The sequence below is a fragment of the Hesperophylax consimilis genome, chromosome 1, assembly GCF_061612785.1.
Source record: "Hesperophylax consimilis isolate HC1 chromosome 1, BYU_Hcon_1.0, whole genome shotgun sequence".
NCBI classification, from domain to species: domain Eukaryota; kingdom Metazoa; phylum Arthropoda; class Insecta; order Trichoptera; family Limnephilidae; genus Hesperophylax; species Hesperophylax consimilis.
In genome coordinates, this window is record NC_142836.1 from 2,913,594 (window position 1) to 2,937,843 (window position 24,250).

The 24,250-nt window shown below is 36.0% G+C and overlaps 2 protein-coding genes across 3 annotated transcripts in view; one reads left to right on the top strand and one right to left on the bottom strand.

Moving 5' to 3' along the window:
• Positions 1-10,684, top strand: part of LOC149426132 (uncharacterized) — a 72,655-nt gene extending 61,971 nt beyond the window's left edge. For both annotated transcript variants that reach the window (XM_089638408.1, XM_089638419.1), the window contains exons 2-6: positions 5,211-5,796; positions 6,765-7,277; positions 8,719-8,948; positions 9,463-9,753; positions 10,032-10,684. In XM_089638408.1, coding sequence (XP_089494534.1) covers positions 5,211-5,796; positions 6,765-7,277; positions 8,719-8,948; positions 9,463-9,753; positions 10,032-10,199 — 1,788 coding nt within the window. In that variant the 3' untranslated portion in view covers positions 10,200-10,684. The remainder of the gene's footprint in view (positions 1-5,210; positions 5,797-6,764; positions 7,278-8,718; positions 8,949-9,462; positions 9,754-10,031) is intronic.
• A 6,781-nt stretch (positions 10,685-17,465) lies between these two features.
• LOC149426134 (uncharacterized) lies at positions 17,466-23,082 on the bottom strand. Its single transcript, XM_089638612.1, has 2 exons — positions 19,136-23,082; positions 17,466-18,469 (listed from the first exon to the last, which is right to left on the bottom strand). The coding sequence occupies exons 1-2, from the start codon at positions 22,978-22,980 to the stop codon at positions 18,415-18,417; spliced, it is 3,900 nt and encodes a 1,299-aa protein (XP_089494738.1). The 5' UTR covers positions 22,981-23,082; the 3' UTR covers positions 17,466-18,414.
• Between the last annotated feature and the right edge of the window lie 1,168 nt (positions 23,083-24,250).

A 24,250-nucleotide genomic window follows, 5' to 3' on the forward strand; every position in this document is an offset into this window, starting at 1 on the left:
TCGCAAAACAATTTATATTTAAATGTATACACGAACAACTAGGCAAATATCAACATTTTACATACATACATCTCATTCTAACTATAATTTTCACTCTCCAATACAACGTTTACACACTACACAGTCTTGGTAACAAATACTTAAACAATATAAATGTATTTGACAATAATTTGAACTTGGCAAACTTTAAACGGAGTATGTGCGAACTATTTTTACCTAATTTGTAAACTATTGTTATACTTTCTTATTATCATTTTGGTTGATTTGGAGAATTTTGGCAGATTTTCTATTTTTCGTCTATATTTTTTAAACTTTTATATTTTATGTAACATATTTTGTTAACTCTGATATTTTTTTATGTAACAGCCCTATGGGCGTTTAAATAAAATAAATTAAAAGAAAGAGGAAGGTCACTGTTTAGATAGATTTTTTTACTTAAAGTCCGGGCACCGCCGGGGACTTCGGGAGCGAGTATAGTTGTATAAATTGGAGTGACTTTTATTTTATACAAATCTACAGTTTTATTCCGAGATTGGTGAAAATTTGCACACTTGACCTTAAACACAGGATGAAAGTGATTGTCTTCTGTGGATTTCGAAAAACCACCCCATCCCCTTTTCACACTCCTTAAAGCAGAATTTGGATACTTGATGAAATTCACACGTTCAAAATAAGAGGAGAATTACTGTATCTACCTGATTTCGAAAATAGGAAATAATCTCTAAATGCGTTTATACCCAAAACTCTAAGAAAAAACTAACTAAATATAGAACATTTTGGTGGTTTTGGTTTGCTCGTTGACTTCAGGTTAAACGCGACACTCGTTATATATGGCGTTAATTAATTAAATTTTATTAAATACGCTGTTTGCAATGTACGAGTACTACTTCACAATATTAAGACAAATTATCTGTTTGCGCCCGTACATACTTAATATGAATAAATAGTTTATTCCGTAAAAAACTCAATTCTTTTAAGAAAGGCATGCAAATACAATGTTGAATTTATTTATTTATTAATTTAAACGTCCTGATGGGCTTTTACATGATACATATTTTACATCATTTACTGCATAATACAGTGACAACAGAATGTTTTTATTTTTAAAACATCAACAAATATACGCAATCGCTTTTTAAATATACTTCATAAAAATGTCATCAGGTATTTCTTTAACACGGGCAAACTTATATTGGATATGTCGATATTTGAGGTGAATTATTATTTGTTTGTTTCCGAGTGCGTGAAAGCGAGAAATATGTACATGTAGGTGGTAGTTGGTACAGAAGTTATTGTTGCAGAATAATATATTTTGCCTAGTTGCTCGAGTAGGTACTCTGAAATCTATGAGTTGCAGGAGTTCACACCAGTCTATGGAGTGAATAATCTTAAATAAAAAAGCTTGGGTCATTTATTTTTCTTCTATTTTCTAGGGAATGTATTTTAAGTGTATTTAGTAAGAATTTATAGTTTATGTGTTGAATAGGTATGTGTAATTTAAAGTTAATAAATCGTAAAAAATTGTGCTGAACACGTTCAATATTTTTTATATGAATTTGGTAGTATGGGGACCACACTATTGAATTGTATTCTAACAGATACCTACACGATTTTTATAACCTCCAACGAGTCGAAGTCTTTGATGGTTCTGATAAATCCCAGTGTCTTCATACCTTTGCTAATAATTTCTTGTATGTGATTTACAAAATTTAATTGAGTGTCAAACATAACTCCAAGGTCCCGAATTTCGTTGACTTTTTCTAAGATTTCGCTTGCTATTGTGTATGTGAATGATAGTGGGGTCTTTGTTCGACAAAATGTTAATGTCTTTCATTTATCGATATTGAGGAATAAGTTGTTAGCTATGCACCAATTATGTAATTTGTCAATGTTTGACTGTATCTGACTATATCATCGGTACAATATTTGTATGACTTTCTCGACATATTAATGCCATAATAATAATAATAATAATAATAATTGGATAATTTGTAGAGCGCCGTTTTTGTGAAAAATCACCTCAATCTACGAACACATAGAATATAACGAGCGTCGCGTGTAACCTTACATCAATATGCTTAGTAAAATTATTATTATTATATTTTTTTTATTTTTTTTTATTAACAAAATTTTTGATACATATACAATTCAGGTACATACATAGTAATATAGAATGAAAGAGTAAATCAGTTTATTTTATTACAAATTTCCTTAGTGCTATGACTTTTATTTGATCCGCTATAATTCTGCACCATATTGCGAATATCACGTTTGTTTACGAATTATTTTGGAGGTCAATCATATTATTTACATAGTATACCTATAGGAATTTGTATAGCTTTTGCCATGTGCTCGGTCATAGCCGCCAGTCGCCCTGCCAAACTGGCCTCCTCTCGCAGATCGTAAACAAACAAGCACATGGAAGGAAACGGCTATTGGAAAGTCTTTACCGGGGCTATAAAGTACGATTTATAGTACGATGGTGATGGTAAAATATTACTAAAAACATTTATGTTATGCTGCCAGTCCAAGTTGGCCGCATTTGGCCAATGCGCTGGCCCAACGTGTATAGGAAGACTTGGTTATTGTATGCGTTAGCCGCCTGCATGGCCGGTCAGCTCGATTATTGTCGGTTTTCGTGCACACATCAAAGGATATTGGCGCCAATCAGCTAACAGCGTTCACACGTTGGCACAGTCTTCAGTTCTCAATAGGCGTTCAGTAGAGACAGTCGTGTTAACAAATTACGATGATTAACAATTAAACGCGCTGTGCAAATAAATTGTCGCGGCTGCGATAATTTCCACCTCCATCTAGATTTGACGGCCTCAAATTCCGGCGTGCGCAAGTAAATTTGTTTTGATGATTTTGTGGTATACAACAATTTTTTCATTTTAAATTAATATATAGATTACTTGCGTCACGTTCCAGAATTGAAAATTCTCTCAGTATCGCCCTGGTGTAAGACCACCATGCAGAAACGTTGCTGGACATGGCTCTAGCCGTGTTTGGTGACTAAATCTGAATAGCCAAGTACTCCCCCTTCCTCTTTTCCATCTCCTTCCCCTCTCCACTACCTTCTGCCCCACTTCATACCCCAATCTTGTGCGGTATTCATATTAAAAAAGAAGATCAAATGGCCAACGCAGACTAGGGTACATTCATTGTTCCTCATTTTTTTATTCTCGTAAAAACTTAGGAAATAAATTACGATTATGGTATATTCAGTTTATTTTTATATTGACGAGTAAATTTTCTATAACGATTAAAATGTGCCATTTTCGATTTGTCGGCTAAACGACATTACCGTTTTTAACTGGCCAACGTTATATTGTTTATATTTTTATGTTTATTCCCACCAAGTGAGTTTCTAATGAAGTCACTTCTAAATCTGTATTTCATGGTTCCATGATAACTCAACACAGTGACAATTCAACACACTTTTAAAAAGTGATATAAAATCATTAGACACGATGAAAAAAAATATTTTAACCTACCCTAACCTAACCTACTTAACCCAGTTAATAAAGTTTTCGTTTCATCACTTTCCATGACTTAATGTAACTTTTTATAGATGTGATGAATTATCATTGTGATGATTTATCCGGTCACCGTATTTCAGATACTCTCTGAATGGCACTGATGAGATACTGCCATTCAGAATCTTAGCTTCGCTTAGAATGGCTTTAGTTGTGTTTGGTGACCAGATCCGTATATCCAGATATTTACCAACCTTCCTCTTCCTCTTCTCCCACCTCCCTCCGACGTCCATTGGTTACGGATATTTTTACCTCATATATTAGTATTTATACCTCAGCACAGCTTCTCTTAGTTTGGTGTTCACAAAACACTAGGTACTACTAATCAGAGATGTGCTTTATTTCAAATAAATCCATTTCAAATGGAAATGCAAAATGCAAAATGGGTATTTTCCATTTTGCATTTTAAATGCTTTTCTAAAAACCATTTTGCATTTTGCATTTTAAATGCTTTTCTCAATGCATTTTCCATTTTAAATGCTTTTTTGCAACATTCTTCCTACTATCTTCACTCATCTTTTTTTCATAAGCCCCAAATATCAGTCGGTCCTCGACCTCGCTATGAGAGATAATTTCCATGTGTCAAGTTGCTCCCTGGTAGGAGCCCTGGCAATTGAGTGATACCATTACAAAACATACTGATTCAAAAACTGAACATGGGGCCATGACGCTGTAATATTAAATGTTAGATAGCAGTTTCTATGTTTTTACGTTGGCAACATTAGTCCCGCGCAAATTTTTTGTGGTTTCATAATCTGTAGTCGTGGTGTTTTTGGATTTACCATCATGTAATATGTTTGTTCTACATTGATGTCCATTATTAAATTACAAAATTGTTTAAAAATTCTTTTAATCATTTTAATTGTTTGACCTGAGAAACCATTTTGCATTTTCAATGCATTTTGAAAATAGGTATTTTGCATTTTGCATTTGAAATGCATTTCTAAAAACCATTTTGCATTTTCAAATGGAAAAGTTTTGACCCATTTCCATTTTGCATTTCAAATGGTTTTGGGTACCCATTTTGCACATCTCTGCTACTAACGTATTTACATACAATTACTGATTATTAACATTTTTCGTGTTACTGGAACTTATTATCTACTAACTGTACCCCGCCATGCGTTGCTGTGGCTCAGTATGTTTGTGCAGATAGAGAGACAAATAGCGCGTGTTGCTTTAATATCCAACAGCTAGCGCTGTTAAAAAAACATATTTTTGCGTGCCACATATCATGTATATAAAAACAAACGCGTATTCGAATGCAAAGTTGTGTCAAAATTTCAAAGCAATCGGTGAAGAATTTTCGGAGATTTAAGATTTTGAACAAATGAACATTTACATATTTATTTATATAGATAATAGATGTAAACTGTAGTCATCTGTAAACTGTATGTACGAGAATATAATTAAGTAAATAAACTGTTACGTGGCATCACAACAAAACGATAATTAACATATTACTATGTAGGTGATGTTTGCTTTATAACATTTTTTGCTAATCACTATCATTGGGTTTGCTTGTTTTTTTTTTACAATTTAATGTCGGAATCATAAAACTAGTCTCTGTTACCCGCATAAGGAAATATCTAAATAGAAAAACCCCGACATGTGACGTGTGATAGTTAAAAAAATAATCACGATTTAAAACGAATCAAGTTTTTTTTTCAGATGAATTCTGCTCGCACCAATTTGGATGATAGCACCATAATGACTTCACACGCGAGTTCCAAGAATGCCAAAGACCCGACGATTTACGACCTCAAGAATTCCCTGCACGAAATGTCAGGAGAAAAATCACCAAAGAAAACGCCGAGGAGGTCGCCTTCCTCTCAAGACGACGCCAGGAATTTGAAGATCATATCTGCACTCCAAGAGGAGTTGAAAGACACTAACGAGAGACACCGCAGCATCCAGATGCAGCACGATAACTTGGCTGAATCCAGCAGATTAACCAAAAACATGAACGACGAACTCTCAAGAGACAACAAATTCCTTGAAACTAAACTGTACGAAAAAGATGGCATCATATCAAAGCTCCGGAAAGAGATGGAGTCTTCTAAATTAGATAGAAGTCAGGTAGATTTGAATGAAGCGAAGATAAAACAGGAGTTGGCCTATTTGAAGGACGATAAGAGGAATCTTCTGCTGCAGTCCAGTAAGGATAAGATGACGATTCAGGACCTGCAGAGGCAGTGCAAGGAGATGGAGGGAATACTGTCGAGGAAGCATCCTGACTCGGTGTCTGCATTGATAGGTAATTTATTTATTAAATCACTTGAAAGCATGTAATGAGGTAGAAAATACTTATTTATTTATTTTATAGAAACAAACAGTACATTGGTTACAAGGCTACCTATGGTATATTTCCTTGTAAAGTCTCATATGTTGTATGTATATTCAGTAATTAAAATTGAAGGTAAGGTAGTTTTTTAACAGTAACATTGTGGTATACAGTAATGGAAATTTTAGTGAGAATAGAAGTCAATATATCGCACAGAGTTTTGGTAGCCGGGTGGAAAGAGCCAATAAATCACGAGACCTACACGTACACATTTTTCATAGTTTTTAAAATTTTTGTTACATAAATTTTTCATATCGATGAATTTACATCCGAGTTTCTAAATATAATTTATTTTCATAAATCATAGTATTGAAAAAACTGGAATTGAAAGTTTGCAAATATTTGAAAATTATATTTTATGATATAATTCAAAAAACATTTTTAGTTTCATGTTATACTATCTTATATATGTATAAATACTATATTTTGGCATGATCTTTCATTTAACGTAAAGATAAATAATATTGCAATATCTGTGCACATACAAATATTGCTTTTAGGATTTACAATATATTTTAATTTGTTTATGGAAGTTTAGGATATGCTAATATGCTATCTTTAGTATATTTCACTTAACTCATTTTCAACAAAAATTGGAGAACAATATTTAACTCTAAGCCATCAATATTTGAAACAAAAATCTGAGACAATTGTTGTAACTTTCTAATGTCACGATATTTATTTGGGATGGTGGCTAGTATTTATTAATATTTTATGAACACCGTAATATTTTGCCTGATTAGACCCAACAAACCCCATTCTTTTTTTAATCTTTTTTTTTTTCATAGTACTTTTTATGTAGTATCCATTCTCTTTTTGAAAGTACCTCTTCAATGTTTCAAATTAATAAAAAAATGTATTCATCATTCTTATTCTTACAGTTGCATCAAAACACCCCGCTTCCGAACACAATACAAAAATATTACTTGAAAAAAGAATATCATTCCTGGAGAATGAACTCAAAGAACAGGAGTATAAATACCAAAATGCGCTAAGTGCCGTACATGACAAAGTCAACGCCATGAAATGCAACTACGAGACTCACATATCGGATCTGGAGAACCAAGTTCTGACTCTGCAACACATTAACTCTGAACTGAAAGAGATCACCAAGCCAAAAGTCACAACAAGCACAGCCATTCAGACTGATAAGCCAGCAATAGCCATAAGCGCCCCAACTCTGGTTGTTAAGCCCTCAACAGCTAAAAGCGGGAAGACACCACCAGCCTCGGTGCAGCCAGCCAACTCCCAGCTGAAGGAAGACAGCCACAGTCATCTGGTGGCCACTGTGAGGGGACTCACCACTGAACTGTCGCAGAAGGAAAAGGTCATTGCGCGGATGATGAGGGAATTGGATGATTCTAAAAAGCTTGTGACTAGGTTGCAAAAAGAAGGTATATATTATCAAGGAAACACAGATACCGTCGGTGAAATATGTACACATCAGAAATATTAACACGGTTAAAGCCATTTCAAGTAAGGTTTTAATTCTGCATGGTGGTCTTACACTAGGGCGATACTGAGAGTATCAGTGTGTTCTGTGTAACTTAGGTTCAATGAACTCAAACTTGCTTTAAATTTAAGTGTCATTTTCAAAATTGGAACTAATATTGTGAAGAATAGACAAGCGATAAAGTACCATCCTACAATATACCTAATAATTAAAAAAAAATTATTTTATAGCTCATTATCAAAATCGTAACTAATTTGTCGAGAATTTAGACCATTCCGTGATTTTGAAAATAAAAGACATAGAATTTAGAATAAGAGAATCCCTCTGTTTCCTAAAACATTTCAAAAATATATTTGTGATCACCCAGCTAAAGTAAACGCCAGAATTTTAAACAGTTTATTTTTGAAAAAGTATATATCTGGCCGGCATAGACCAGTGGTAAAGCATTGGACTGCCATTCCGAAGGTCGCGGGTTCGAACCCGGCGTGCGCAAATAAATTTTATTTGATTAATTTGTGTTATTTCACAATTAATTAATTAAAAATAATATATAGTATATTTGCGGCACGTTCCAGAGTGGAAGATACTACCAGTATCGCCCTGGTGTAAGACCACCATTCAGAATTGAAACGTTGCTCCAAATGGCTTTAGCCGTGTTTAGTGACTAGATCTGAATAGCCAGGTACTTCCCCACCTTCCTCTTTCCCTTCCCCACTTACCTTTAGCCTCACAACATCCCCCAATTGGGGATGCCATAGTCTCACTGGCTTCAGACGGGAGCAGTTGGGAGTCTTGTGAGGTATTCACTATAAAAAAAATAAAAAAAAATATCTAAAATATAGGTGCCCTGCCTCAAAATTAGGCAAAATTCAAGGGGGGAAAATTCAAACAGTCGGTTATAAAAATTAGCCTTGGCCTATTCACAACTACGCACAAATTCAAAACTTTACTCTTTCTTTGACTTCAATCCATTACCCAAGAGGTATCCATATCTGACGTTATCTGATGGCATTGAAAAACCCAAAATTACTACCACAAAAATGTCATCAGTGTCACATAAAACATGGTGTATTATTTGGTGGTACTTGTCCATTCTGAAGTGTCATGGTTTTCCACCACATTTTTTGTCCTACTTACCCATTCGAAGTAGGTAACAAAACTTTATCATGTATTTTTGCATACAAACAATTGATTTATGACCCTGGTGTATTAATTATGTGATTTTAACAATTGAAAAGAAAAACAATTCATTAAAAAATCCTCAGATCTACCACAACCAGTGACACCAATCTAATACCATCAATGCATCAACCACATTAAATAATTTACTGAACAATGTTATGTTTTCATTTAATGTTAATGAATTGTTCTTTTCTTTTCAGCAAGTGCTAAAGGTTTAGCAGACAAAGTAAGCAACAAAAAACCAATTTCAAAGGCGAACACAACAAGGTCCGTTAGATCTTCAACAGAAGTCTTGAATGCAAATGTGAAAAACAACAAAGAAAACGAAATGAAGAAGTCAGAACAAGACGCTTTTAACAATTCCCTTAAGAAAGATCTCACCACCATTCAGAAGGATTATGATGATTTGAAGAACAAAAGGATTCAAGATGTAAGTGAAAATAATTGTTTTTTGATATTTTATTACCCAATTTCAATGTAAAATTATTGCTCTCAAGATTGTAGGTTCGGCAGGTGTTATACACGTATTTAGCTACTCGGACGATGAAGACCTATATTTAGGTCTCATTGCTATAGGCCTTGAGCGATGGCTGCCTAAAGAGCTAGGATGTTCATTCACTGTGGCAGTAGTGATAAAACCTACAAACATGGGATAAGCTATGAAGCATAGTTGGATTAATTGGCTTTACATTGCATTATGCAGTTTATATGTTTCCATATATTCGGAGGTATGATTTTTTGAATGAGCGCGGGCAAATCCCGGATATCTCTATTGTTCAAGGCATTTTTTTGTAAATACGCCGTCGGTCTAGTGGTTAGAAAGATTTAATGTGGTGATAATTCAAATAATATAGTCAGCAATAATTAGCATTATTAATAATAAGCTATAGTACTTATTTTTTCTCCACAGTACCATCATTAATGATGATTTATCTCTTTTGCAGCTTTTCGCTTTACAAACGGCCCATGAGAAGGAACTGATGACCCTGAACGCTAAGGTGCTCCCTTTACAAGACGATGTCTCCACACTCAATACAACAGTGGAACTCCTGCGTAACCAGATCAAGTTGATGGATGAGCAGATGACGGCCATACTGATGGAGAGGGACCACTACAAGCACCGGGCTGATATCTTGAACTCTAAACTGAATTTTTCCACTGAGTGTGATAGTGACAGGTCAATGAAGACTTGTGTTAAAGGCACTGAGAAGGATTATGATATGTTAAAAATTAAGGTCAGTGCTTTTTAAAAAGGATTTTTGGAATTAAATATTATTAGATACAAATTTCTATGGCCTGTTCTGGGTTTATGTCTATTGCTTTTGTTTGCCGAAAAATCTATCCTTCTGCCGTACATGTTAAATCTATCAGGGTGACACAAAAATGATATAAATTTTTACTTCAAGGTTGCCATGATGTCTTCTGCGCATGCGTGCTTAGATTTGGTACAACTGCGGTCATGTGTGCGAAAATCTCAAATCAAATCTAATTAATTTCTGTTTATTTTATACAGGTGGCGGAGTTAGAAAAGCGCTACGAAGGGCGTGAGATACGTTTGAAGACCCTGGTGGAGTCCTTGGCGCGGCTGAAGGACTCGCAGTTCAGCACTCCAAGCCTGGATTCTGGCCACTGCACCGAGAGGGTTACCCAAACCCCACTCAGGACCTTTCTTCCTTACTAACTACAGTTCCTTCAAATCAACCTGACTTTTCAATATAGGATTTCCGGGAAACTTACTCCGAGTTGTTTAAACTTTTGAACAAAGAATCAACAGGTATAGGTTATATATATACAGATGATGATAATATTTTTCTTAATTAATTTTACTTCAAGAGTGATCGATTGTTTTGTACCTCAACATTTTGTAATTTACATATGTATTTGAAAATGTGTTTGTTTGTTTGTCCTTCTTTCACGTCGCAACGGAGCGACTGATCGACATGATTTTTTTCATAGGAATATTTGGAGGTCTGGAAAGTGATGTAGGCTACTTTTCATCCAGGAAAAAAATTTCTTTCCTGCGTAAAAAAAATTTTGTACCGTAATTTCTCCCTAATACCACACGAGCGAAGCTGCGGGTAAAACCTAGTATGAATAATTTTACTGTGCTCCATAATACTGTTTTCCTGATTCCAACTGTGTAGTTTATTATGTAATGCTCGTACATACAACCAGTGGCGGATTAACCCTAAGGCAAAGTAGGCACGTGCCTAGGGGCGCCAGTTACAAAGGGGCGCCGGCGGGCGCCCCTAGAATTAAAAAAAAAATATATATAAACTTAATTTTGTAAGTAAGTATGCACCTGCTTACACAATATAAAAGATTATTTACTTCTGTAGAGATGCAGAGCTTCCAAAGCATACTCGCCATACCATACATCGCATGATTTTTTAATAGAAGACCGCTCGCTCGTGGATTCGTTCGCGGGCGTTGCTAGATTGCAGGGCAAAGGGCGCAGCGGGGGCAGGGGCTAAGCGGCCGGCACCGGACTTCCGAACGGATGACGGGGTGACAGTCACACTCATCACTTTCATTTTCATTCGTAATTTAAACACAAAGGGATCCTAGGCATTTCTAGGTAGGTACTTATTAGTGAGTACTTATTCCTTTACATAAATAATTAATCATTTAAATTTTTTATGTTTTATTAATTATCCCTATTAATATTATAACTGTGAAAGTGTATATGTGTGTGTTTGTATAGGTATATGTTACTTCTTCATGCAAAAAAACTACTGAACCGATTGTGATGAAACTTGGTATGTAAAAAAAAGATAGTGGCAGTGTTGCCAACGAGGGCGATATATCGCCATTTAGGCTACTCAGAACGAGAATCGGCGCTAAAAACATCAATTTTAAACAATTCTCTAGCCACCCCCCCCCCCCCATGAATTTTTTTTTTCGGGGCAAATTTTATTTTCTTGAAATTCTCTAGCCACCCCCCCCCCTCCCACGAAATTTTTATTTTCACGTAAAACCCACCTAACTACAAATTCGGCTACTTTAGGTACTTGTTAAAATTTATAATATGTGGTCGCTAGAGGGGCGCCGATGAGGTGCTTGCCTAGGGCGCTCTCAACAGTTAATCCGCCTCTGCATACAACATTGTTGTTTTAATTACAGTTTACCGTTACACGGATACTTATCGAGGAATATCTTCATGATGTGTTTGATTTCGCCATGACAAAATACTAATTTTGTTGACTATGAAAAGAAATTCTCAATTTATGTTTTATTATAGATTGTGTTGTTAATACCTGTTAAGGGTAAACGTAAAATACATTATAATCAACCCATTCATAGATGGCATTAATTTAATTATTTTTGAAAGTACAATTTCTGCAAGTTGTTGTTTTAAATATCAAGAAGAATTATTTTTATGTGCCCGTACATATGCAATATGCATACGAATAAATAGTTTTGTCTGTATAAAAACTCAATTCATTCAAGAAAGGCATACATTATTGGATTGAATCACTGATACAATATTAAATTTTCTAAAAAGAATTAAGTTTTTGTTCGGACTAAACTTTTTATTCATATTCATATTGCGTATGTACGGGCGCAAACAAATAGCTAATAGATTTATAACGTACGATACTTATTTATTTATTTATTTAACGCATTTATTCGATACATTTACCCTAAGTCTTTTTTTATTGTTTGTGGAGCTGGATTCAACTTATGCATTGTAAATATTTCTTGCCATGTGTTTTCACTCGTTTAAAGACTGTTTTTCAATCCCGTGATGGCAAATGCGGATTTGCTATGAAGTTAGAACTGTTAAGAAGTTCGTAAACCTATTTGACGTGCCAATAAGCATTAGTTATCTGTGCTTTAGTCAATATAATCAAGGTTATTAATTTGTTTTAATTCTGATAACATTCATATAATGTGCATTACATTATGTTTGTCCTTAGTACAAACAAGTATTGAAAATACTATCACATACGTAATGTATACATATAATACATTATGTGATACATATTATAATGTATATTCATTATGTTTGCACTTAGTACAAACAAGTGTTGAAAATACATAAACCTGCTTAATGCTACTTTTGTGTACCTACTCTGTACTTTATTTTAATTGATTATATATGTGAATTTTAATATTATGTATTACATACGTAATATAATCACTACAAGATTATTAGGTATGTACCTACCTACATAATATTATAAAATGAAATTTGTTAATTATATGCCTCATTTAGTCAACCCTTATGCTTGAATTACACCTGCCGAGTGCTCGGTCGTGACAGTGCTTTCGGTCAAGTGCTCGTCTGATGTGATCAGTACTGTGATGAGTACAGTCAGTACTCGGCCTAGTAGCGGGCGTGTGATTCAAGGGAGTTAGTGGATAGAAGCAAGGCCCGATGACTCGGTCGAATAAGTACCCCCTCCACCTGCATACTCAACTCGGAACTTCACTCGCTCTCCACTCGGTCAGTGCGATCAGCCGAGTCAGTCAGTAAAAAAAAAAAAAAAAATTTAGAATTTTTAATCAGTGTATGACGTTTGTCATTGAAAATTCTCTTAATTTTTCTGTTTTTCCTCCATCGTAAAACCATGTTAACGGCACTTAAAACTAATCTCAATGAACTGACTCGCCCACTGTTTCTTCTACATGTTATCACCTTACTCTCCAATTAGTTGCTCAGCCGAGTAACAAAGCGAAAGACTCGGTAGGTGTAATTCGGCCTTGAGAATATTGAGTTTTTACATGAAATTCCACCATTTATACTGTCATTACATTTATTTATTTATTACGGATATTTACGTAATATGTTTAAAAATAGGTAAATTTTATGAAACAGAACATCATCTTCTACCTGACTGCCTAAAGTACAATTTAGGTTGTAATACGTTTATTTATTAAATCCTTACGCAGCTAATTCTAGTTGTAAATTATTATTACTATTCTAGTTATGGATATTTGTACGCACCCTTGTAATTGTATTATCCCTAAGTTCTTTGTCAGATACTTCTCTTCGAAGCGTAGATTCAAATAAACGTTATATGTAAATGATTGCTCGCTAAAGTAATGTTTTTGGCATTCTAGTGGTTATTTTAAAAAGTATAAATCTGCGACTTTGTCTGCTTAATGTTATCTAATTAAGAAAAAAATGATTCTCGTAAATTCTTCTACATATTAATCAGAGATGTGCTTTATTTCAAATAAATCCATTTCAAATGGAAATGCAAAATGCAAAATGGGTATTTTCCATTTTGCATTTTAAATGCTTTTCTAAAAACCATTTTGCATTTTGCATTTTAAATGCTTTTCTCAATGCATTTTCCATTTTAAATGCTTATTTGCAACATTCTTCCTAGTATCTCCATTCATCTTTTTTTCATAAGCCCCAAATATCGGTCGGTCCTCAACCTCGCTATGACAGATAATTTACATTTGTCAAGTTGCTCCCTGGTAGAAGCCCTGGCAATTGAGTGATACCATTACAAAAAATACTGATTCAAATACTGAACATGGGGCCATGACGCTGTAATATTAAATGTTAGATAGCAGTTTCTATGTTTTTCCGTTGGCAACATTAGTCCCGCACAAATTTTTTGTGGTTTCATAATCTGTAGTCGTGGTGTTTTTGGATTTACCATCATATGTTTGTTCTACATTGATGTCCATTATTGTTTAAAAATTTTATAATTATTTTAATTGTTTGATCTGAGAAACCATTTTGCATTTTGAAAATAGGTATTTTGCATCTTGCATTTGAAATGCTTTTCTAAAAACCATTTTGCATTTTGCATTTTCAAATGGAAAAGTTTTGACCCATTTCCATTTTGCATTTCAAATGGTTTTGGGTACCCATTTTGCACATCTCTGATATTAATGCGGTCTGGTCACTGCGTTTTTAAATTTGTAATGAGCTTAAATAAAATAGAAATGTAATATTCAAATTACTGCATATCTCTAAACCATTTTTGAAATGAAAAAACTTACATAATTGTAGTGTTTGAAACATATAATTGTAATTTGATATTACATATAACATACCTACCATAAGTAGTTGCAACAGATTTTGATAAGTATTTTAAAAATATCATTAACTGTGGTTGAAATGTCATCTTTTTGTCTTTTAATCTTATATAAGAATTTAAAAATTGTCATGCTATTTTGAAATGTCATCTTTTTGTCTTGTAATCTTATAAAAGAATTTAAAATTTGTCATACTGTTTCGTGAACATCTGTTCTTAAAAAATTACATAATTATAAAATTTTAAACAGATATTCTATCGACTATTTTGCTAACTTGATTCTAATGTTAATTAAATATAAAGGTTTCTATCAAGATTTTAAGAAAGACATTTTGCAGTTCTGTGCAAATTTGTGATTGATTAACTATTCGAGCGATGGGGTTTACAAAGTAAATGCCTTCAGCCATGTAGATTTCCAGTTTTGGATTTAGCCGCGCTCATTAAAAAAATTATACTTCTGAATATTAATATCTAAACATACAAACCGCTTACTGTGGTTTAAAGCCAATAAATCCACCTATATTTCTTCATTTATATCGTTTATCTCATATTTGCAGGTTTTATAATTGATCTGTTTATGCGAATTTCGAAATCTGAAATTAATAGGCAAATTTAGGTAGCCATCGCTTAGGGCCTAGAGCGATGACATCTAAATATAGTTAGCCATTGTTTAACTGGTTAAATGATTTTACAACATGACATTACTAGTACCACTTGGTAATTTTGCATATCAAAATGCTTTTTTTAAATCGGCTCTACTGTGATAATAATTTTATTTATGTTTTCATTTTAAGCAAAGCACTCTGTGGTTTGACTTTATAATTAAAATAAATCAATCACTTACACCAAATGATACTGGTGTAAAACTAAGTAAGTGATTGTTTTATTTTAATTTATTTTATTTCTGTTATCATAAAGTATGAAATTATATTTAGGTTATTGCATTATTTATTTGTATTGTCAAAGAGTAAACAATATCACCCAGATGCTATTAAACTAATACAGATTGTTTACATGATATATAAAATTCCTCATAGTATTACTTGGCGTTATTATAAAGTATTAAATTAAACGGAATTTGTTCATTGACAATATAAAAAAATAAGCTTTCTTGAGATCTGGTTTTAGCGAAGAATGATCTGGATACCGTGAACAGCAAGGAGGTGAAGTAATATACCAATTCTGAAAGGGTCTGCATACAATGTATCTTTAGATATTTTAGACAGATTGTTCATCAATCCAAAAACTTAATCTTGGAGCAAGTTATGTTCATTGGCAAAATGGATGCCAGAAGATACAGAAGATGGTTACTTATGTGCATGTAGCACAGGACAGCGAGGAGTGAAGGAGCATGGTTCATCAGGGCAATTGGGTAAAGACCCTCAGCTAAAAGAAACGACTGAAGAAAATATAATGAATGAAGACATTGTACGAGGGCAAGTCAAAAGCTATCTACACTTTACATTCCACAATTTATTTACACAAATATAGGGGTTCAACATGTACATCATTTTTCTAAGTAGTCACTTCCCTTGTCATTTCACTTGGTACAGCAGTCCATTAGCTTGCGAATGCCTTCCAAGGAGAGGGTTTCAATAGGTCGCGAAGCCACTGTTTTCCTGCACATCTCAGTCTGTATAAAATCGACGACATCGCAAAGCATCCTTGAGCGGTCCAGTGTGTTCCAGTTCTTAAAGTTAAACTTGTCGATGGTATGATGGGCAGTACCATATCTGATGTTCAAAGAACAGGCTACCTCACCAATGGTAACTCGCCTATTAGCCAGAACCATCTCTTCAGCTTGCTGTATCTTGACATGGTGGAAGTTGACGGGCGTCCTGCTCCCTCTTCGTGGATCACACGTCTGAACACTTTTTCACAAAAAAAAACAAAACATTAACATGATAAAGTCCTCGTATTGCTCTGAAGCAGGGCTAAAGAACCTCCTGCCCCTTGAGGCTTTTTGGTGCAGCAAATTTCTCACAAACAAACATTTCCAGAAGGCAGTACGACAACCTTAATGGTCTGTTAAGACTAAAGTGTAGGTATTTTTTGACTTGCACAAATATTTTTGAATGTTTCATGTAATCTACTGAATGAAAATGTGATACATAAAGGTGTATACGTAGAGCATAGAGGATGACAGGTATTGTTTTCTGTTTTTTTTATTTTTATGTGTTAGCAGTCAACCTTTGTCTCTATGTCAAAGCAGAAAAACCTATCAATTTCTACAACTAGTAATACATTTTATATTGTTGTATAGTTATACAAAATGTAATTCTTCTGTATTGGAAATCTTAATCTCTATTTTGCCTGTGTCTCTTCTATATTAAATTTTAAATATGTGTAATTTTGTAAGAAGTTTTTGCTATTGATATGTTTATTGTGCCTTCGATCGATAAATGTAATTTATTTTCCTGCTTTTCTGGAATACTAATAATATGCTGAAATTTTATAATAAACATATTGTGCTGAAAATGCAGGGCTAAAATACTAATATGAAATGAATTGTGAAAGTTTTTGAAAAGATAATGAAAAATATTTTTCTAAATCGCATCCTCTTCCAATCATCTGTGTGTTGGTTCTCAACTTCTTAATTACTTATGAACAATTATTTGCAAAGGTAACTGATAGCTTATATCAAATAATAGTGCTTTCATTGAAGACTGAGTTCATAATATTAAGCATCTTTTGTTTTCACCTGAATCGCAAGTCTGTTTCATAGTTAAGATTTAATTATTGTAATAATGATTCCTATGTTCAATAAATGTGTTTGCTTTTAAGAAAATTGTTTCATTGAAAAAAATATATATTAAAAAGTTTAATGATTTTGATAGCATGTTATGTATTTAACATTGGCCAAAATATTGTTTTCTTGGCTAAAATTAATAATTATTTGAGAAAAAGGTTAAATAATTTCAAAAGAATGTTTTTTTTTATGATGATAATATTTATTAATGTTTAACATTTCCTTACATTTACATAACTATAATAACAGTGGTATTTATATTCCATAAAATATATTTCTTTTCGATTATAATATTTATTATATATAAATAAGCATTATATTTTCACTAATTTAATTGCTACAAGATTTTATCCAAATTGTATATAGAATTCAAAGTATCTACTTGAAAATTAACCACAATTTCTTCAATAATTTCCAAATTATCGGCTTTATGGATATAGTCGAAATATTTTAATTCAGTGGATTAATAAAGTGTGTATTCTCGTTGCTATCTCTTGTGCCTGAATATTATAAATCTTTTAATTCAATGGATTGAGAAAGTGTGTATTCTCGTAGCTATCTCTTGTGTCTGAATATTATAAATATTTTAATTCAATGGATTAAGAAAGTGTCTATTCTCGTAGCTATCTCTTGTGTCTGAATATTCTAAATATTTTAATTCAATGGATTGAGAAAGTGTCTATTCTCGTAGCTATCTCTTTTGTCTGAATATTTTATAAATATTTTAATTCAATGGATTGAGAACGTGTCTATTCTCGTAGCTATCTCTTGTGTCTGAATATTCTAAATATTTTAATTCAATGGATTAAGAAAGTGTCTCTCGTAGCTATCTCTTGTGTCTGAATATTCTAAATATTTTAATTCAATGGAATGAGAAAGTGTCTGTTCTCGTAGCAATCTCTTTTGTCTGAATATTTTATAAATCTTTTAATTCAATGGATTGAGAAAGTGTCTATTCTCGTAGCCATCTCTTTTGTCTGAATATTGTAAATCTTTTTTACTATTTTTCTATAATATGTATAAATGTTTAAGGAACCTAAATCTACGCTATTTATGTAGTTATTATCTTAATTTAATATCACTCGTAAAACTTTGTTCAAGCCATTTCTGCGTGGTCTTCGGATGCCTTGCGAATTTCTTAATGCTTACTCCGCCTTGACCTTGAAGGCTTGTCCCCAATTCTGGATGGTTCCCAAGAACCTGCGAACAAAGACAACATTTTAAAACATCACATAAATTTTTGGTAAATGCTATAGCACTTCGAACGAAGCCACGAGCATCATGTTCCATTAGAACCTCTGAAGGACAGATCTGACTTGGTTGCCCACACATTATAAATGCATTTTTATCATTTTTTTTCTTGTAATGCAGTAGATGTGTGATTTGTTCGCCTTTGGAAAGAGAAATAACTATTTAAACTTTTCAGTTTGTCTCAAATATTTATACTTCATTCCAAATAAAATCTAAAAAATTGTGTGTGATTTCTAATTGGCGGGAGTTTTTCATTCACTGTATACATACTGTATATATTTTTTGCTGTATACACAGCGAGGTGAAGTGACAGTTTTCTTACTACTTCCCTATACAAAAGGAATATACGTTCTAAATATCGAATTCTTTCAAAATTATGGACGTTTCAAAGTTTAAAGATAATTTTATTTGGTTTCTAAAATGGTATTTGTTTTTATGACGACTTCTAAAATAAGAAATAGCACATTTAAAATATCTCTGAAGCATTCTGAAATTCCGCGAGAAATTTCACTGTCGTTGGCACTTGTAGGTAAAAATATTTTAAAGGGCTAAAATACCATAAAGGGCTAGGCGTTTAGAGATAATATTAATATTTTTTATAGTGAAAAAACTTACCCTGAGTTTATCTTGGAATCTTTGTTTTTATTTGCCACTTGAAGAAGGAGAGAACAGATGCAGAATGCCTTCAGAAGTTGGATTGCCAATTCTCCCAAAGCCGCGGGCATGCTAACCTGCTTCAAAGCATCCAACAAAGAGTTACGTTTTTCATATTGCTCATGTGCGTTTTTAGTGAGGCGCTGGAAACGAATGTTGGAAGGAATGTCAGTGATCATCCTTATGTTGATATTGCTCTCAGTATTGCTTATTCTCCTCTCGTTCGATTGGTCCATTCGAGAATCTCGTTCCGCAGATCGAGAACGAACCTTTCTGTCATCGCTTCGTACCGTGACGCGTTCAGCAGAGAACCTCTCGATCGTGGCAGCTTCTCGCCTTGAGTTTTCAACGCGGTTTTGTGAAGTACTTTCGGTAATGGATCGGGTTAAACGAGCGTTGCGTTCTACAGAACGAGCGCGAACGTTCCTGCTAAGGGTGCGTGAGATGAGACGATCGCTTGAGGATCTCCTGACGAGAGTTGCTTGTCTCCTAGATACGTCGTCGTTCCTTTCATCGGTAGATCGCACAAATCGAGAATCACGCTCTACAGCGCGAGAAAGAACGTTCCTGTTATCGCTACGAGCCATAACTCGATCATTGGAAAATCGTTCGATTCTGTTTGCTTCCCTCCTAGAATTTTCGATACGGTTTTCAGAAACGTGTCTTTCTCCGCTTCTTTCATCACTTGCTCGTGCCAAGCGAGCATTGCGAATATTTCTACTGTCGAGGCGATCAACAGTGAATCTTTCGACTCTGTTAACTTCTTTCCTAGCAATAACCAGACGGTTTTGTGAAGTGCGCCTTTCATCGCTCCTTTCACCAATGGATCGTGCCAATCGTGCATTGCGATTGACGGATTGCGAACGCACATTTCTATTATCACTGCCCGACATGACACGTGCATCGGAGAACCTTTCGATTCTGTTAGCTTCCCTCCTGGTATCGAGGCGGTCTTGTAAAACGCGTCGTTCTTCTCTCTTTTCTGAAACTCGGCGACTTTCATCTGACCGTTCTTGACGAATCGTAGATAGTTCGCTTATAGCTTTGCGTTCGACCAACTCTCTGTCTTCCCGCTGTGCGTTGCGTCTTTCGGCGTTATGGTTTGATGCTTGGACACGGGTTTCCCTTGCCAACCTGTCACGAGAGATTCTTCTCTCGGCTGATCGTTCGCTGGTTGTATCGCGTTGCATGCGCTCACTTCGTCGTTCGAACATCTCAGATTCTCCATTATTACGGGTATTTCGTTGCCCTAATCGGCGTGCTGTAGATGCCTCCCGGATGGGAATATTTCTTGTGATCCTCAAGCTTGAAACACGTGATGTCGTGTCAATTTGAGAGGAGTGAACTCGCTCATCTGGAGATTGCCTATTGATTCGTTCACTGGAAAGCTTTTGGAAATCTCGGCGTTCAGTCAATTGCCTTTCTGACTCTTGGCGTTCAGTCAATCGCCTTTCTGACTCTCGGCGTTCAGTCAATCGCCTTTCCGACTCTCGGCGTTCAGTCAATTGCCTTTCTGACTCTCGGCGTTCTGTAAATCGTCTTTCGGACTCGCGGCGTTCTGACGAGCTTCTTTTAGTGATGCGATTAAAGTTGAGACGTTCATTAGAAGTTTCCCGGTCAGTTCGAACAGATTCTGTGGAAAGTCGTCGTTCGGTTACTCGTTGGTTATCTTCACGTTTGGAAAGGCGTCGTTCGGCCACTCGTCGACTATTTTTACGTTCAGAAAGTCGTCGTTCGGCTACTTGACGGCTGTCTTCACGTTCAGAGAGGCGGCGTTCGACTACTCGTTGGTTATCTTCACGTTCGGATAGACGTCGTTCAGCTACTCGTCGGTTATCCTCACGTTCTAAACCACGCCTTTCAGCCACTCGGCGGCTGTTTTGTTCGGAAAGTTGTCGATCAGCTACTCGTCGGTTATCTTCGCGTTCGGATAGGCGTCGTTCAGCTACTCTTTGGTTATCTTCACGCTCGGAAATTCGTCGTTCGGCTACTCGTCGACTATCTTCACGTTCAGAGAGGCGGCGTTCAGCTACTCGTCGGTTATCTTCACGTTCTGAAACACGTCGTTCTGCCACTCGGCGGCTGTCTTGTTCGAAATGTCGTCGATCAGCTACTCGTCGGTTATCTTCACGTTCTGAAACGCGTCGTTCAGCCACTCGGCGGCTATCTTGTTCGGAAAGTCGTCGATCAGCTACTCGTCTGTTATCTTCGCGGCCAGAGAGGCGTCGCTCAGCTACTTGGCGATTATTTTGTTCGGAAAGTCGTCTATCAACTACTGGTCGGTTGTCTTGTTCGGAAAGTCGTCGATCAGCTACTCGGCGGTTATCTTCACGTTCGGATAGGCGTCGTTCAGCTACTCGTCGGTTATCTTCACGTTCTGAAACATGTCGTTCAGCCACTCGGCGGCTATCTTGTTCGGAAAGTCGTCGATCAGCTACTCGTCTGCTATCTTCGCGGTCAGAGAGGCGTCGCTCAGCTACTTGGCGACTATCTTGTTGGGGAAGTCGTCTTTCGGCCACTCGGCTATCTTCACGTTCAGAGAGGCGTCGCTCAGCTAGTTTGCGACTATCCTTTTCGAAAAGTCTTTGATCAGCTACTTGTCGGTTATCTTCGCGTTGGGATAGGCGTCGTTCAGCTACTTTTCGGCTATCTTCACGTTCAGAAAGTCGTCGTTCGGCTACTCGTCGGTTATCGTCGCGTTCTGAAACATGTCGTTCAGCTACTCGGGGGCTATCATCACGCTCTGACACACTTCGCTCAACTAGTTGACGGCCATCTTGTTCGGAGTGTCGTCGTTCGGATACTCGTCGGCTATCTTCACGTTCGGAAAGTCGTCGCTCAGTTACTCGTCGGTTATCTTCACGTTCTGCAACACGTTTCACAGCTACTCGGCGGCTCTCTTGTTCGGAGAGTCGTCGTTCAGCTACTCGTTCGTTATCTTCACGTTCGGAAAGTCGTCGTTCAGCTACTCGGTTAGTTTTACGCTCATCCAAATTTAGACGACGATCGACGGATTCAGTACGTGAAGTTTCAATTCTTTCGGAATTTATCTCATTATTCCTTCTGGTTGGGATTTCACGTTTGTCTCGGCGGCTAGATGACCGATCAACTTGCACCCGATGTTCCGTGTTACGTTCTGATTGGCGTTCGATACGTGCACCTCTGATATCGCGTCGGATAGTTTGACGATCAGTATACACTTGCCGTTCAATAATGCGGTTGGCTGGTGAGATCTTGGTTTGGTCAACGCGTGTCCGTGAGAATGAGTTTCGATTTTCATCTCGGTGCTCGGCAATAACTCGCCTGGAATCAACGCGAGACAATAATTCCCGAATGCGATTGATCCTTGAACCTGATTCAGCAGTTTGCCTGATATCGCGGGCAGTAAGACGCCTGGTGGAATCGGATTGCCGACGAGCTTGTTCGCGTTCGTTGGTTGAATCTCGGCGGTTAAGTGTAGAAGGGGTAGTCCTGCGGGTCACCGTGGAAGAGAGCCGTTGTCGTCGGTTGGAGTCCCGACCGGCCGAGCCATCCTCGGAGGTGATTTCCTTGTACATTCTGCTGTTTTCAGTTCCGAGATGATATCTGGATAGAACGACCCGAGTTTCCATCATCCCGACGTTGTTTCTAATATTTTCCTCCTTAGCCTTGATGAGGATGTCATTATATTTATTTCCCTTCTCGGGTCTTTGGCAAACTTGGTCATTTTCTCTGAATCCATCACACACGCTTTCGATGAAGCTCTGAGAAGGGTGGACGACTAGTAGGAAGAGCGCCCCGACTGTTATCAAAGTATCTCTGTACATTTTGAAAATGTTACCGAAATACTACAGGTACGATTGTAAATGTAATACGAGACTTTTCCAATATCGGAAAGCTTTGGTTACTTGAGATCACTCTCTGAAGAGAGCGACTGAAGAACTGTGACTATCTGGGAGTTTTCCTGGCCTTTTATAGTGTAAAGCTCCGTCGCAATTTCACACCCCCATTGGCAGGTAACTATTTCAATTTGCGCCTCCCACGCACCCCTGATGAGCATTATCCGCCCCCGCCCGGTGGGGGAGGCTGACTCCATTCACCGCTGCGCAGTTCCATCATTCATAGTGCTAACCATTTGTGTGGAACCTAAGCTGTGTGGAGAAAATGAGATTTTTTAACGTAAAGCTTCAACATTATTGAATTTATCGTTCACAGGCGTTTGGAGCACACGGTAATCTAAATCTGTGTCGATGCAATTTGTAGACAATAAATGAGAATGGTGTGGCTTTTCAGGGTTACGTAGGCGACAGAGGACACCTGCCATTTCTAACATTTTAAATTACACAAAATAGGGCAGATAGAAATTATATTTCTTACTCCAGAGCCACAGAGTGAAAATATTGAAAATATTATATCAGCACTCGAGAAGGTACGATCCGTATAAGTGTCCGACTTTGTGTTTACTATAAGCTTATATATACAAACAAGTTTTATATAACAAGTACCTATATTAATAATACGGAAACTCACCGGAATAAGATTAATGAATGTCTTTATTTTAGACAATAACTTTATTAATATTTCGTAAATACATGTAAGTATTAGAATTTCGTTTTTGTTTTCTTAATTGAATGAAAAAAACTAAATTTATGAATGAATGGAATGTAATCTTGGATGTAGAAATTAACCCAGTTTCCGACATCCGATCGAGCTGATACTCGGCACATAGACTCGTTGTCGATGACAATGACGCATTTCTATGTAATTGGATGACATTATAAAAATTTACAGCAGCTAGCATAAGAAATAAATCTCTTTACCATCTAATTAGGATTTGGCTTAATCTATAGCGCGATTCACTCATTTTAGTCAGTCCCTGGGGAGGAGGGTTCGATCCAGTCAATCCATTTATTAAATGTGTTTATTTTAAAATACATCTGTCAATAAAAATAGATGTATTTTTTACGGGTTGATTTTATCTTCATCCACTGGAACCAGCAATAATATATGTTTAGCTGTTACATATGAATAATCCAGTCATTTCCAAAGTCCTTCTCCCCTTTCTCCTGTCTCCCCGTATTTGCCTCTGCCTCAAAA

Bases quoted from the DNA above. Each gene is read 5' to 3' on its own strand.
- LOC149426134 (XM_089638612.1), bottom strand. From the start codon at position 22,980: ATGTACAGAGATACTTTGATAACAGTCGGGGCGCTCTTCCTACTAGTC. The intron at 18,470-19,135 runs GTAAGTTTTTTC...CTTTGTTCGCAG, and splicing joins GATTCCAAGATAAACTCAGG to GTTCTTGGGAACCATCCAGA.